We start from the raw sequence: 15,755 nt of genomic DNA, 5'->3' as shown, positions 1-15,755 counted from the left end.
AGTCTGCAAAAGGAGGCCCTACACCATACCAATAAATTGTTGTGGTCTAATACCAGGTGTTTCAGTTTCATAGTCTAACCCATTAATGTGTAATTTGTTGTGCAGCTACTCGCATGTATAATTTATCTGAGAAGCTGTTGAAATCAGGACAATATAATAGGGAGATGTCATTATTAATACAGAAATGTACCTGCTTTCATAAATGCTCCATGTATATTTGTGTACTGTATGTGCGCCATGATTTTCTGAACCCTTGGTGAGTTTACCGTATTTGTCAGCTACAGCAGGGAGGACATTTGGAGGGCGATTTGTGCTTTTTATGACTATTGACATGTTTCTGATGTATCTTTTCCCTTGCTTCCTTGGAATACAACATTGTACTTTAACTGCTCACTGGTAGTGATTTATTGTGAGTAAACAGGTTCCCTGTTGGCCAGAGTTTAGTCCAGCTGTCTTTAGTGGTGGTTTATTTCTCTGTCTTGCATGTGCTGGTGTCGTGGCTGCAATCCCCTTAGGCGTGTCCCCAATGTGACCCCTATGCAAACAAGCTGTGTTATTAACCAGTGGGGCTGCTTCGACGCGCCGTGGCGATATTTCCGGAAAACAACTGATGGCTTTTTGACCACGATGCGTCCGGATTTTCCCTCCCCCCACAGATTTACTGACTTGCAGACTGAGCTCCACAGTCTGTTTCTTAGGAATGCCATCATTGAGATTTTCAGTTCAAGTACACCAATGAAAAATGTACCAATGGAAAGATGGATGCATGTACTACCCCTGCATCTGTCTGTTTGGAGCTGTTTTCTCCAGCACCTGGAGACTTATCGCTGTCCTCTCTGGGCAGCTGTAAACAGAGGTTTGCATTCACATTAATACCATTCTACGATGACAGTCCCTTTGAGGCAGGCCCCACTGATGGCATTCCTTGCAATGTGACGTCACGTTGCTTTGAGGACTCAGCGCCAGGTGTTGAGTCTGTGTGACTAAGTCGTCTGTCGTCCTGTAGTCTCGTATCATTGTCTGTGTGCCCCTAACACAACAACATGCTACGTGGTCACACGTCAGTCCTGCATGGCGATGGCTAACATGCATGTGTGTGCATGCCCCACCATGACCGCCGGTCCCGGGATGTGTCATTGACTGCAGCTCCACTGGGGTGTGTGTGAGATCCGGCTCCTGTAGAGAGAGCTTGCGCAGAGGTCCATGGATCAACATCATCTGAGGGACGGCCCTGCTATGACTGCATGTGCATTTAGCTGCGTCAATCATCCAATGGAAAGGATATCAAAGCTCGCACTTTCACAAGCAGTAATGATACCATCCTATGCTCCTCCTCTGGCCAGTTGATGCTGACTGCCAAGAACAGAAGGGGCCTCGTAGCTGTGATTCATCCTGCCCCAAACTCAGTTCTGTCCCTCATCCCCCGGTTATGAATTTGCTATATTTGAATAGTTCTGTTGCGTCCTTATGATTTTTTCCTCCTGACTGAACCTGGCTTGCTCTGGGGTGGGATGCATATTTGATGAAAACAGATTTACATAATTTACATTCTCCCAACTGCAGGTGACCTTGCATTACATCTACAGCACATTCCCTTTACCAGATGAACAGTGTATAGGTGTATAGGTTAACCATCCTGTCCCCCTCTCATGGGCTTCAGCTTCTCTTTTTCAGATGGATATGACAGCTTTCATATTATTTCACAGAAGGCTCCATCAAGAACAGCCCTGCATCCTATGCTTTTTCCAAGCAGCCTTTAACAAGAGCTTCATGATGATGGAGAAACACTGCGGTTTAGTAGTGGGCCTATATTTATTTTGATGTGTCTTGCAAAAGGCATTAATTATTACCATGTTGGATTTTTTAAGACAGTGGACTGGCAACAGGCCCAGATGCCATTGTATTGATTCTATGATGGTTTTGGCAGAAAATGACTGTGATAAGTTTGTTTTTAACCTTTTTTTAACTGTGTGAAGTCTGTCTGCATGCCCAGTAAAAAACTGCTTCACTGACCATCCTCTGTCTGCATGTTCATTAAAATACTGCTTCACTGACCATCTCTGTCTGCATGTCCTGGAAAAACTAAGTATCTGTCAGCATGTGTGAGGTTATGAAGCACTGTGAGTTTATTATCCATCTCTGTGCAGTGAGCTTAGCCATCTCTGCCTGTCTATCATATGCGCTAATTCGAATCTCACACTGTCATTCCTTTTTCGCGACTTCCTGACTCACTCTTCATTGGTCCTACCCAGTGCCTGACCAGCAGAGCCATGTGGTGTCCAGTGGTGTCTTTGTGTGTATCCATTTCCACCCTGCATTTCCAGCTCCGGCTTGGTAGCTCTAATGGATGTGTCCAGTTGAGTAAGTTTTTTTTTCCTTTTCTTTTTTTTTTACTCTTTTTGTTTCGTGCTCCGTTGTGGAGGATGGGAACCATGCCCAGTCATAGTCACGTTGCTCATATTTGTTTGGGGAAGGACAGATCTGAAATGCTTTCCTCACCGGCTGCTGTGGCTGCTTGCTGTTGTGTGTAGTCTGGGTTACTAGAGCAGGTGCTGACAGGCTGGTTGTGCTGTGCCACACACTAACCTCATCTGCCACAGGAATGATGTCTCACAGTGAGGGAAAAGCAGGGGTGCTTTCAAGGGAAAATGGCCACAAACACTAGTTTGCATAGCATACACTAGATCACTTAATTCTCCGTAATATGCACTGGGTAATGTAATTAGAGTGTCTCAATAAAACTCCTACTTCCATGAGTGAACACACATGCTTTTTTGACAGGGTTCCAGCGACAGGTCGTGCATCATGTGGTCTTTGAGCAAGTATGTTATATAACTTTAGTAAGAGGCAGGGATTGACATAACTGGTGTGCAAGTACGCATTCGCCTTTAAAAGTGACACGTTCGGCAATCGATTGTTGTAGCAGCGTGAATGTGTACGTATTTAATGTGCATTTGCACCAATATGACAATAAATTATTGTGCATTTGAACCTTTATATGCTAATTCATAGTTCATTTGTGGTATAGAGGTTAAAATGCACGACAATTTCTTGTCATATCGGCGCAAATGCACATAAAATACATACGCATTCACGCTGTTATAACAGTCGATTGCCGCACGTATCGCTTTTAAAGGTGAATGCGTACTTGCGTACCAGTTGTCAATCCCTGGTAATAGGATTATCGTCATATAACAACTGCATACCTCCTATATTTCCAGTTTTGATTATGAAGCCTCACAGGCAGCTTACAGACCATTTTTGGTCTGGTTTACCCTCTCTCAGAATGACCAGACCTGTACAAATACACACTGCTATAGCTGCAGCAGTTGCCCAGGTCTCAGTGCCTGTATTAAATGGTATAAAATGACTTTCCGCTATGTACACAGCTGCCCTCAGTGATTCAGGCATCATTCCACCAGCTTGGCACGGTCTTTCCATTTTGCCTATATACTTAAATTAGTCTCTGATGACAGCGTCTCATTCATAGATTCTGTTTTGCTCAGCAGTTTTCACTGGTACCCCATGTACTCATGATCATTTAAAGGGCCGGTGCCACATTTCCGTTTCCCGTGACACATGTTCCTCAGTTAGCATTCAGACAGAGTTGTAATCTGTTCATTGTTGTGGTTAAGGCATGGCTCTTCTGATGCAGTGATGTGGTTAAAGATGCCTGGATGTTGTTTTATCCCCAGATACACTAGTTAAATAATCGGTCATCTGTGTTGTGACTGTCGATCCGCCTCACCAACGGCAAAACTTACCTGAGTCCTGCAAAATAGCCACAGGAGACGCAAGCGTGTTCTCATGTAAAAGCTCCAGAGACACATCCTGTGTCTGTCTCTCCCGGATCTGAGAACTCCCTCACCCCACCCCACCCCACCCCAAGCTGTGCCCCAGGCTGCGCACTCGCCCGCACTGCGGCGTGTTCCCACTGACGCTGTCCTGTGCGTTTACAGTTGAGGACGAGCACCCGTCAAGTCTGTCGCCTAAAAAAAAGCAACGAAATGGAGGGATGAGAAATTCTCCAAACTGCCCAGCCAAGACTGTAAGGTGATTATTATGCTTATATGTATAACTATACATCTCATCTGGTCAGGTGTGGGAGGAGTTACTCTCGTCCTTGGACTGAGACCTTTGTGCTTTGCTTTCTGGACAGGCATGATCCGCTGCTCATTCCAGGAAAGGAGCAAATCAATGACATGGATGCCAACGTGAAGAAGTATGACTCCACGGGGATGTTTCATTGGTGCCAGTCTAAAGACATAGAGAAGGCTATCCTGGTAAGAGGAGCAGTCTACCGTCCCTGTGCCCGTTCCATTAATCACATACAAGCAGTCCTGCCTGCTGCCTGACTACGCTCTGCCTCGTTCATCTTCCCAGACTCGCAGCGAGGCCTCCATGACGGTCCTGAGCGGCCATGTCGTGGTCTGCATATTTGGAGATGTCACATCTGCTTTAGTGGGGCTGCGGAACTTAGTCATGCCCTTAAGGGCCAGCAACTTTCACTACCATGAGCTGAAGCCCATTGTGTTTGTGGGCTCTCTGGAGTACCTGAGGAGGGAGTGGGAGACTCTTCACAATTTCCCCAAAGTCTCCATCCTGCCTGTGAGTAATCTTGGGTTGGGCAAAGTTGCTCCTGGTTAGGCAAGCTCATCTAACAGGATCTTTCTGTTTCTGCACTCCAAGGGTACACCATTAAGCCGGGCCGACCTGAGGGCCGTCAACATAAACCTCTGCGACATGTGCGTCATCCTGTCGGCCAACCAAAACAACATCGATGACGCCTCTCTGCAGGACAAGGAGTGCATCCTGGCGACACTCAACATCAAGTCCATGCAGTTCGACGACACAATCGGAGTCCTGCAGGCTAACTCCCAAGGTGAGAAGCAATGTAGGAACCAGCATTGTTCACAGAGATGAAGGAGAGCCAGGGAGCAATTTAGCTAAAAGCGTGTGACGTGGCTTGCTTGGGTGCATCGACGCTGCTAGCGTCTCATTCATAGATTCTCTGTTTTGCTCAGCAGCTGTGTCATGTGCACCCCTTCCTGCATGTTTTGTAGGTTTCACGCCCCCTGGAATGGATAGGACATCTCCAGACAACAGCCCGGCTCATGGCTTAGCACGTCAGGCCTCCGTCACAACAGGATCGAACATCCCAATCATAACAGAACTGGGTGAGTACCCCTCTCAAAGGCTTGTCTCCACCATCATCCACCCTGTTAATGGGCTTGGCATACAGTATGTTGCCCCCTTGTACCAGTTTCGCATGTATTAATATGGTTCATAAATCCCAAATGTGATGCAATGCTCCTGCCCAGCCACTAAATGCACCATATTCGTATCCTCAGTGAACGACTCGAATGTGCAGTTCCTTGACCAAGATGATGATGACGACCCCGACACAGAACTTTACCTCACGCAGCCCTTCGCCTGCGGGACGGCTTTCGCCGTCAGTGTGCTGGACTCCCTGATGAGCGCGGTAAGCCGCTGTCAAAACGAGCCCTTTGCTATCATCCTAGCTGGTCCAGCTGGGGCCACCTGAGCATATGACCCATATGACCACAGACTTACTTCAATGACAACATCCTGACACTGATCCGCACGCTGGTGACCGGAGGGGCCACCCCAGAACTTGAGGCGCTGCTAGCTGAGGAGAACGCCCTGCGGGGAGGCTATAGCACACCTCAGACACTGGCCAACAGGGACCGCTGCCGGGTAGCACAGCTGGCCCTGTATGATGGGCCCTTTGCTGACCTAGGGGTGAGTCCTGACATATGTAACCACACCAGTAGTGGGAGCTTATTTATTCATGTCAGATAAAATTAATGGTGACAGCTGTGTCTTTACAGGATGGGGGCTGTTATGGGGACCTTTTCTGCAAAGCTTTAAAAACATACAACATGCTTTGCTTCGGTATCTACCGCTTAAGGGACGCACATCTCGGCACGGCAAGTCAATGCGCCAAGCGGTGAGTCCGTGCGTTGTTTCGTTTTTGGGTGTGATCCGATGCTGGTGGAAACTCATGCAGAGTGTTGCTGTTCTGACCTAGGTACGTCATAACCAACCCACCATATGAGTTTGAGCTGGTGCCCTCAGACCTGATCTTCTGCCTGATGCAGTTTGACCACAACGCAGGGCAATCGCGCACCAGCCTGTCCCACTCCTCCCATTCCTCCCACTCATCTGGCAAGAAGAGCGCTTCCCTGCACTCTATCGCCACGGCCAACCGGCCAGGACGCAAGAAGTACGTGCCACTGTATGTCAGTATGGGGGATCAACAATGATGCCTGCTTGTATGTTTGTTTATAGTTGCACATATCTTGTCTCTACAGAAAGGAAACAGTCTACAGATGAAGTAAGAACCCCCACCCAGGAACGATTAGACGAAGGCCACCAACTATACAGCCTAGCGGCAGTCGACAAGCAGTCCCTGATCAGAGAAGTTGGGGAACAGCCATGAACGACAAGTGATTCATTTGTCCTCCTTCGATCCAGAAACGTTTGCATATAACCCCTTTCCATACGGGACTCACAAGATCTGCTTAGACAAAAAACTTAATCTGATTTCAAAGAAAAAAACGATAATCCCTGAGTCTTAGATGGAGACGGAGCCGTCCCAAACCGTGACTGAGCTGCTTTTTTTTGTTCCGTTTAATAACACAAGCCCCATAGGGCGTAACCCCACTTGGAGATAGGGAGATGCCACATATTGCGTAACGTGGGCATGGAGGGGTCCTCCTTTTAAACTGCTCAGTCACGGCTGGGGAAACACAACGGCACCCTTAGCATCCATCACAAGGCGAAACATGAAAAGGAGGATCCCTGAAGACCCACTACAGCGAAAAGTGGCATGAGAAGAAGCGGACGAGGAGGACTAATGAATACCAGTAGACTTATTAGCTATCATAAGGTTATAAGTGTAAGAGTAGCTGAAAAACTGCCGTCTGTACAATAATTGTACACGGTGTCAATTTGTATTGTCACACTATTCCTGTACCAGTAGTATTGTACAATTTTCAGCTTCAGCTAATAATAATAAAAGAAATCTGTATTTCCACATCTTTGGTGTGTTTTGTTCTCATTTCTCCATTCCTGCATCCCATGTGACTAGGGAATATGGTGACATAGAGAAAATCCATATCAAGTATGTCTTTAAAAGTGCCTGAGTAACTAAGAGGCAGAAGGTTCCAGCAATGAAAATTCCCCTTTAAATGTTTTTTTTTTAAGTATTACGTACCTAGAAAATCTACATGAGAAAGGTTGTCAAAGAATCTCCACTGCCAGAGTAGCAGTGTGAATACAGTACTAAGTCTGTAAATGTATTCTTAAATGTCAAAAACCTAAAAAGTGTATGTAAAAACCTAGAAAGTGTATGTAAATAAAGGTTTTCAGCAGAGTAGTACAGCTGGTGCTAAGTAGTGATGTCACATTAAAATCCGAGGTGCGTATCAAGCGCAAAGGTCACTCCCTAATGTGGGAGAGTGACACTGTGGGGACAGTGTCCGGCCTGTAACCTGCAGGGTAAAGTTTTAATTTAGCCATGATGCTTACTTATTAAGCGATAGCAGAAAGAAAAATCTCTGTTGTTGTATCTACCTGCGTGTTTGCCAGTGAAGTTAAATCCTCAGGAGTAACAGCAGGAGAAGACAAGTAAACTGTGTTTTCAAGAACACTAAGTCGTCAAAGAAATATGTATCTGAAAAGTTTCTTTTCAGGCTGGTAATTTGCTGCAGTCATGGGGGGGGGGGCGTGCCAAACCCCAAGGTTGAAGGGTTGAGACCCACAAATGTACTCCAGACCACTGGCTGAATACCTGAATTGATTGCTGGACTCCATTCATGTATAGAAAGGGGCTTTATGTTATTGTATAAAAACTGCCCTGTTATGCCACCATTAGTCATAATCAGACATACCATTTACTTTCCAAAATAGGCTTTGAATCCTGTACCTCTACTCCCAGAACCCAGTGCTTTTAGACACTACATCACTGTAACATTTTCATCCCCAGTACATAAACAGAAGCAGGTGCAGAAAATTGAAGTATGAAGTACTTAACATCTCATTGCACCAATTCCCCGTAGTCCTTTATTTATGGTAGGACGAGTTGCTGTTCTGTGTAAAGTGAGCAAAAGCAAGTTATCACTTATCGGCATTGCTTTTGGTTTAATAATAAAGGCTTAATGATTCCTTTATAGTGTCTGGTTTAATTTTTTAACACTTTTGAGTGCTAAGACATGTCCAGCATTATCAGAGTTAATTTGTTTGTTGCAGCATGAGACCCCACTCGAGTCAGCTAATTAGCTGTCTAGCTAGTTCTTTCACACCATCTGTGTAAGTTTAGCAGACATGCCATGTTCATGTTGCCGAGTCTGTGCCCCTGTGTGATTGATAGGCCACCACCTAGATCACTAGCCCTGTGTAACTCTGCAAAAATCTTACAGACATACATTAAGCATTCAGGCTCCACCTACGCATATCAAAATTTCTCATGAGCAAAGCATTCTCTTTCTTCTCTTATGTTCATCATACATACAATCATGGACTGACTTCTTTCTGTTAAATAACATTTACAGCTTGTTAGCTTCTGTGAGTATCGTAGTATAGTCATTTCTGACCATGCCCCCACTTCCACAGACATCAGACTGCTCCGCAGAAAATCAGATTTCATCCCATGGGGGAAAGCAAGGGTATAACCATAAGGTTATACTACACTAGTGCACCCTAGTGCTTGTAAACTCTCAGGGAGAAGAGGAGGTACCCCTCCATCTCCATAAGAGGCACCATACCCAAGGGTGGAACAACTGAACACTGGGCCCTAGGGCAAAAAAGGACCATAGGGCAGCCCCTTTCTAAATTTAGACCTAGGGCCTGCTTACGCCAGTTGCAGATGATTTAATTTAAGTAGCCTCCAAATATCGTACCCATCATGCACTGCAGTAGTTAGGGAATTCCACAAACATGCTTTTTTGTTAAATACATGCCTCCACAACGTAGCTTAACTTCAAAATATTAAACTATTATATTTCAAAATTGTTTTAAGTATTGTACCAAATATATTTTGTGTTATGACTCCCACCATAATAAGACTGTATATATAAAATTGGGATATAAAAGCAGCATGTAACAAATCCGTATAATATCCATGACATTAGTACTTTAATCCTCATGAATGTTTCACATACATGGAAGATTTGCAGTTGAAGGGGGGCCCTTGACCTCACTGTGGGAGCCCGAGCCCATGTGCAGCTGCCCTGGCTGTCCTGCCTACCAATCCGCCCGACCGTATCCATGCTGGAGGAGCACATCGCTGAGGTCTCCTTCTTGCCTCCTATGTAGTCCTGCATATGGCACAGGGCATAGATGGAGCAGATCAAGACTGTCACAAGAGGCTTTATATTGCTGGGAAAGATGTGGCCACACTCATACCACGCAGGAAAAAAATGGGGACAAAACACTGAGGTTGTGGGAATATGGATTTATTCTATTATTAGCTGGGCTGCCTAACCTGGAAAGACAATAAATACAAAATAAAAATTATTTGTAGATGTGTGAAAAATGTTAAGTCACTGAACCATCACTTTCTAATTCACAGCTGGTCATTGGAGATGAACCGGTTGCCCTCAGACTGCTTTCCATAATAAGCGTAGCGGCACTTGGCAAACACCCCTGCAACATATAACCGCACATGATCAGTTCTACACAGCCAGAAGTTCACAGGCAGGCTGTGCTCTGCTTGCCACACTCACCCACCTTTGTGGCCTTTGTTGTCTTGTGAGCCTGTAGGCAGTGGAGTATATAGCTGGCTCACAGGTTCATTCTTGGCATTATCACAGTCCTGGTCAGGACACACAAACATGGTGCAGGATTAGAGTGCAGGCCTCCACAGTTCTATTTATAAGAACATTGTCTCTTCACTTCTTCCCTCTGTGTTTTGAGGCTTTTCCACCAGTCTGACCCCCCCCCCCCGGCCGCAGGGTCCTCACCGCCTCAGCCGTGGGCTTCACCACCTTCATGAAAGCCCCTCGTGTCTCTGCCTCTGCCCGCTCATGCTCACCCACCTGCCTGCTGTCCAGGAACTTCAGCTTGTTCAGTTTGTGGAGCACAAAATACCTGCCAGGCACCAGAGGTCACAGATCCCATTCTCACAGGTCCTCCGTCCAGGCGTAGCCTCGCCGATCAAGCTCACCTATAGCGCTGGTAATCCTCCTCATTGTTCTCCAGGCTCACCAGCTGGTTTGGACATGCCTGATTGCCCAGCAAACTCAGGTACTCCAGCGAAGGTGTTGCTTTATGCAGGTGCTCCACCAGGGCGGCAACGTCTGTGATGTGACATGAGCATTAAGGAGGACTCATCTCAAAGCTGTGATTTTAATGCCATCCAGTCCCCACTTCCAGCATCATTCACTGGACAGGTGGATTCACATACCAGCTCGAGCATCTCTATGAACAATGGCTCCTGAACTGCAGCTGAATGACATCAGCCCTCCAATCTGAAGCCAAATGTGAACTCTCCAGGTACATCTATGTTTGTTCCATTGTGTACAGGACAGAATAATCTGACAGAGCTAACCAGCCCCCCTCATAGCCAGGTAGCAGATTGCCAGCTGCTTTAAATACCTGGCTACATATATCAATAATAAGCCACACAAGCAATGGATCTACTCCGTGACTCGAAGATGGAGAACACTGAACATCTGCAAGAACCTTGGGTGTCTCAACACAGTCGGATTGGGCAATACTTTGTCATGGCATTTTTTTTATACCCAGCATCCACTAGAGGACACTGCTGGTACATACAGGATAAAGAAAAAAACAACCATTTTTTAAACTGACACAAGGAACAGAAAGTTTAGCTTTGCTTTGGAAGCCTGATTCATTGTCCTGAAATCTAAATAAATAAAAGATCCTTTTGAAAGGATATCTGGTTCTTATTGAGTGTGAGGGTGCGGAGACAGGGTAAATGGGGCAGCCTCAGGTCACTTCCCAGGAGATTGTTATCTGCGACGAGCTCTTCCAGCTGCCCAAACGCCTTCAGCCCTGCCAGCGACCTGTGGTGATGTGAGAGCGAGAGATACAGCCTGCTAGTGCACACAGACACCAGCACATGACGCTACATGCGTACATGCAGAAAGCACTCTGATACATACTGACCAGACAAAAGAATAGTGCAATGGAATGAATGCCAACCAACCTGCCAGTGTTTCACATTCCTTAGAATGTGATTTATGAGTGTACCTACCAGAAGCATGAGAATCAGTACCCACTGAGCCACACTGCCACCAAAAAGCCATTTTCCACAGGAATGAAGGCAGAGAAAAAAGAAAAGGCAGAGGAGGAGGAGGTGAAGAGGAGGTGGAGGAGGGCATGCCACTGAGAGGCTACTCAATCTGAGCAACCTTAGAAAGGCAAAGGATGAAAAGGCTTTGAGTACCAGACCAGTTATCAACACTGTGCAATGTATGAATATTAATATTACCGTTGCATAAAGGCTTTTCGATCACTGATTGCTTTCATGGGCGTAAGAGGAAGTGAACTACTGAATTATCACCTGTCGGTCTTTAAATTCCTTGAAAAGGCCAAGATATCTGTGTGACAGATGTCTGGTCAGGTTTGACACAGCAGTGTCATTATGTTTAGGGGATCGTTTTTTCATCCACATCTCCATATTTCACTTCAGGCCCCACTTGTCAATGAGTTCAGCTGAAGCCGCTCCCATCGCTTCTCTGAACCAAGTAAAAAAGTGTTCCACTCTCTTAGTCATTCTCTTGGTTGTTTCCCCTCAATGTCACCCTTCCCGCTAATGCAATGTCACCACTGTCAGCATTGACCTTAAAGAGACCGATTTCTTTTAACCAGATCAAATAGTCATTTGCATAATACATGTAATGATTTTTTTTCAAAATGCTGGCATTATACAGTTTTCAAGATTCTAGTACCATTGTTTTTCCTCAGCATCAGTTTACCGTGCAACCCTAGTGAAATGACACCCAGATCAGCAGTTTCACTGCCCCTCTGCCTTGGTGTAGCAACAGGCAGCACACAAAGCCTGGCCAGTAAAGCAACAGGCAACTAAAAGGTGGCTTTAGCAGTGAAGTTCATAAGTATGCTTCTGAATCAGCAGATATTCCCTAGCTTGGAAGCAGGAGGTTCACAGAAGCTGTCCAATAATCACAGTGTGTGACATCCTATGACTACATTTCCCATGATGCCCTCTGAGAAGGCGTGTGCCTTGACAGGATTCAATTCCAATGCGGCTCCAAACAGGAAATGGGCAGTGACGCAGCCATCAGAGGTCTCCTCTCCCGTGCTTCCCTCTACATAGGGCTTCACGGGGCATCAGCTGGACCTTCTATGACATGTGACCCAAAGCCTGAGGAGCAGCAGGAGGCAAACAACATGCTGCTCACACATGATTTCTCTACCACACGCAACACTATAATATTGCGAAAGCAGAGATTTTTGAATTAGAGCCTGTTGGGGGATGTACAGCTACAAATTATTGAAGGAAAACACATTGCCAGTTCACTCATGATACATGGAATCCTTCACAATGCAAAAAGGGTAAAGAGCTGCAGTTAATGACAGAGAGTAAGGCCAGCAGCTTATGCTCTCTGCCTTTGGTGCTGCACTTATACAGCTTTAATACTTATTCATTCCATTCTAATGTTCTTCTCACAATGATCTCCAAAAGAGCACTATGACAAGAGCTTCAGGCTCTCCATGCCTTCTGGATGTCCACCAAACCCAAAACATGCATCTTCAGATGGTCCTACAACTATATACAGTAGCTGTCCATGTGTTCAGGGAATGTGACTTACATAATTACAGATAAAGCTGTTTTTTGGAAGGCTCAGCGCCTGTTTGTGAACTGGGATAAAGTACATATTCTCTACACACTAGGGTGGTTCACAATGCATAGGCAAAAAATAAAAGTTAAAAAATTGTTTTTGTACTTTTTTGTTACCCGTGGTATAAAGATTTTAATGTAAAATATAGTCATGCTTGAATCACATTTAGTGCTGCCTCAAAACAGGTGAGCTTGCTGAAAAGCCCGAAAATTGCAGTTTATTTATAAATTCAGTATTAAACTTCAAATTTGAACAAGTGCTACTTATTTTTGTATGGCCAAAGAATATTAAACCAGATATTAAACTGATCAGAACAGATACTACACTTGATCTTAGCCAAAAGGCCGAGAAGCAATACCCACAAACAAACCTTACTTTTATTAAAGGATAGCCATTTTGATTTGGGTTGATTGTCTTTTTCGTTAATCGAAAGAGTGAAAATGTGCAGCACCTTTGTTGCAAATCAGTGGAACATTTGTTATATTGGTATCAGCATAATAATTCAAATCAGTCAGTATTACATTTTACAAAGATTGTATGAAATAGGCCGACAAGACTAAATAAAGCCACTGCTTGGTTCTATATAAATCAGCAGTGATCTATTTCTTGTTCAAATCCTGATTACTGCAAAACTTCAAACATTATTGCAGACACTGGAATTACTACCTATGGATGCCATCTCTGGTACTTGCACCTCATGCCCTGCTTTCTGATCTTGTTTCAACTGATATCAAGTTAAAGATGGCCTCTTGTCTCATAACTGCAAATAAACCTGAATCTGCTGGTGAAAGGTGAATCAAACAAGCTGCTGGTGAAAGGTCAATCAAAGAAGATTTAAGTGACAAAACACTTGATTACTTTATCGGGCAAGCATCACATTTCATTTTCCATGTCCTAAATCTCGACAGATCCTTTCTAACTTTGCCTGCAGAGCAATGGACACAGCTGGAATCATACCAGCATGCTCTGGAAGGAAGGCTCTTGGCTGGGTAATTGTAATTGCTTAAACAGGACTGTTCCCAAACTAGGGTGACCAGATAATCCATGTCAGGGAGGACACTTTGAGCTACTTCGGGTTTTACAAACTACTTTCAAATTGAAAGGCTCCTGTGCTTGGCTAAATAGTTCAGCTCTTCTTGTGCTTTGACTGGTTTGTTTCCTTGACTGAAAGACTCATCCAGCTGTTTCACATTAGCATTAGTGACACATGCATGATTATAGGAGACTGACCAATCAGCACACAGCAAGAACTCAGTGCTCAAGTGAAATCCAGGTCCTTTTAATTGAAATGGTAATTTACAATTCCTGTCCTAGCTCAGAATGTCCTCCCTGACATGGATTATCTGGTCACCCTATCCCAAACACAGAGCATGAGTGGCACATTTCTGCAGGAGCAGCTTCTCCTTTGCAAAGAGAAAATGATACTTGGTGTCACAGTTCGTTTCTACATAACACACCACACATTTATCAATGGAAAACACTAAGTACTGTGAAAAGTCATGGTTTGACTGTGTCTGGGGCAACAGGAACACAGCAATGACCCTGCTATCATCTCCTTTACCAGTCTATGTCAAATTAGCAGTTAAACAGTGACAATGTGCTGGCATTCAGTAGAATTTATTATGTTATTATGATATAGGACAGCCATTTATTTAGCATCAATAGATGCTTTTGTCCAAAGTGACAAATATTTTTGAGCAAGCAGGGTCAGTCTGTCCATGTAGTTATGAGACTTGCTCAAGGCCCCAGTGATAAAACTAAATCAGCCTGTTGACCACAGGATCTGAAAGAGCAACCTGAGCCACAGTGTGTATGGAAGCCATGCAAGGCCAAGAAATATTTACTTAATTTCTTAACAAAACATTGGCTTACTTCAGCTGATTGAAGCTGACATCCAAACGCCTGGCAAGCCCACCATACTGTTCTCCAAGAGAGGCTGGGATTTCTTCAATGTCTTGTCCAATGTAAGAAATCTTGAAATAAAACATAAGGAGAATCAGTTTCACAAAAACACACGTACATCTTTCATGTATACAAATTATAATACGGGACAAATCTTTTCGGGGACCGAGACAAAAACACCCCCTCCTTAAGTTAGAAGCATGCGGTTAATTAATCTGAGTACACTATAAGTACTTGAGAGAGGACACGATGGACACAAAACTATCTGAATGTCCCTAATAAAACTAGAGCTGTTTACAGTGTGGCACGAGCAAAAACAAGAAACTACAGCTATGGAAAACATAATCAGTACAGCAACTTCGTACCACTCTTGGACCTATATCCGAAAGTATCCGGAACACATCGCTGAGTCACGTGACCGAAACGGGTTAACGTCCAGGGTGGCTGTGCGTTAACCCTCACCCGGAGTAGAAATCACAAATAAGAAAGTCAAATGCTGAGATTCAGACACTAACCTGAGATCCGGCCAGGACGGCCATTGCCGTGCGTCGCAGTGAGGTGGCTGTGCTGCTGCCGGTCGCGTTGTGGACGCAGTTGACGGCTCAGACTTCACGCTTCCGCGTGCCAAAGTCAGGTGATCTGCAGCCGGCATTAGCTGCGCCAGGGCGGTCACGAGGCAGCCAGACTCTATTGGTTGTAGCACACTCCGGCGTGGCTCTGGTCTCATCTCTGATAACATATTCGGGTGTACCTGTATTTCGGCGTCAAACCGCGACACCATGTGTAAATAAGCGCACACTGCACATTAGTCATTCTATTACAAAAATACTGTATTTTACCTCTTAAAGGAAATCATATTGTAATATTACACAAACATTATGTGGATCCTATGCTTTATAGAGTTTGAAATTTGCTATGATATCCATAAATTGACATTTTTGCTATGCCCGTTTTTCAGTTCTGGGTATCTTGGTTTTAAAATAATGAATAAAATCATTAAAG

The 15,755-nt window shown here is 44.8% G+C and overlaps 2 protein-coding genes and 1 non-coding gene across 4 annotated transcripts in view; 1 reads left to right on the top strand and 2 right to left on the bottom strand.

The window, feature by feature from the left end:
* Positions 1-7,062, top strand: part of kcnma1a (potassium large conductance calcium-activated channel, subfamily M, alpha member 1a) — a 30,209-nt gene extending 23,147 nt beyond the window's left edge. The window contains exons 19-28 of the mRNA XM_023803690.2: positions 3,960-4,053; positions 4,160-4,283; positions 4,384-4,608; positions 4,690-4,882; positions 5,064-5,177; positions 5,352-5,482; positions 5,569-5,763; positions 5,853-5,971; positions 6,053-6,247; positions 6,336-7,062. Of these exons, the coding sequence (XP_023659458.1) occupies positions 3,960-4,053; positions 4,160-4,283; positions 4,384-4,608; positions 4,690-4,882; positions 5,064-5,177; positions 5,352-5,482; positions 5,569-5,763; positions 5,853-5,971; positions 6,053-6,247; positions 6,336-6,357 (1,412 nt within the window). The 3' untranslated portion in view covers positions 6,358-7,062. The remainder of the gene's footprint in view (positions 1-3,959; positions 4,054-4,159; positions 4,284-4,383; positions 4,609-4,689; positions 4,883-5,063; positions 5,178-5,351; positions 5,483-5,568; positions 5,764-5,852; positions 5,972-6,052; positions 6,248-6,335) is intronic.
* A 2,401-nt stretch (positions 7,063-9,463) lies between these two features.
* On the bottom strand, positions 9,464-15,482 carry lrmda (leucine rich melanocyte differentiation associated). Of its 2 annotated transcripts, none has more exons than XM_072709799.1 (7): positions 15,269-15,482; positions 14,724-14,824; positions 10,920-11,051; positions 10,190-10,324; positions 10,062-10,113; positions 9,754-9,838; positions 9,464-9,669 (listed from the first exon to the last, which is right to left on the bottom strand). In XM_072709799.1, the coding sequence occupies exons 1-7, from the start codon at positions 15,290-15,292 to the stop codon at positions 9,590-9,592; spliced, it is 609 nt and encodes a 202-aa protein (XP_072565900.1). In that variant the 5' UTR covers positions 15,293-15,482; the 3' UTR covers positions 9,464-9,589. The 2 variants fall into 2 exon arrangements, with proteins under 2 accessions (XP_072565900.1, XP_072565899.1); XM_072709798.1 differs by having other exon boundaries at positions 9,987-10,113; positions 15,269-15,477.
* LOC111839890 (U2 spliceosomal RNA) lies at positions 13,018-13,207 on the bottom strand. Its single transcript, XR_002837211.1, has one exon. It is a non-coding gene; the product is annotated as a U2 spliceosomal RNA (small nuclear RNA).
* Positions 15,483-15,755: the final 273 nt, after the last annotated feature.

Source organism: Paramormyrops kingsleyae, chromosome 3 (assembly GCF_048594095.1).
Source record: "Paramormyrops kingsleyae isolate MSU_618 chromosome 3, PKINGS_0.4, whole genome shotgun sequence".
NCBI lineage: Eukaryota > Metazoa > Chordata > Actinopteri > Osteoglossiformes > Mormyridae > Paramormyrops > Paramormyrops kingsleyae.
This window is presented reverse-complemented; position numbering and strand designations above follow the sequence as displayed.

Excerpts from the sequence above, each read along its gene's own strand:
- lrmda (XM_072709798.1), bottom strand. The coding sequence starts at position 15,292 with ATGGCCGTCCTGGCCGGATCTCAG. Across the intron at positions 10,325-10,919 it reads CTCAATAAGAACCAGATATC|AGACGTTGCCGCCCTGGTGG; the intron begins CTTTCAAAAGGA and ends ATGTCACATCAC. Across the intron at positions 10,114-10,189 it reads GAGGATTACCAGCGCTATAG|GTATTTTGTGCTCCACAAAC; the intron begins GTGAGCTTGATC and ends GGTGCCTGGCAG.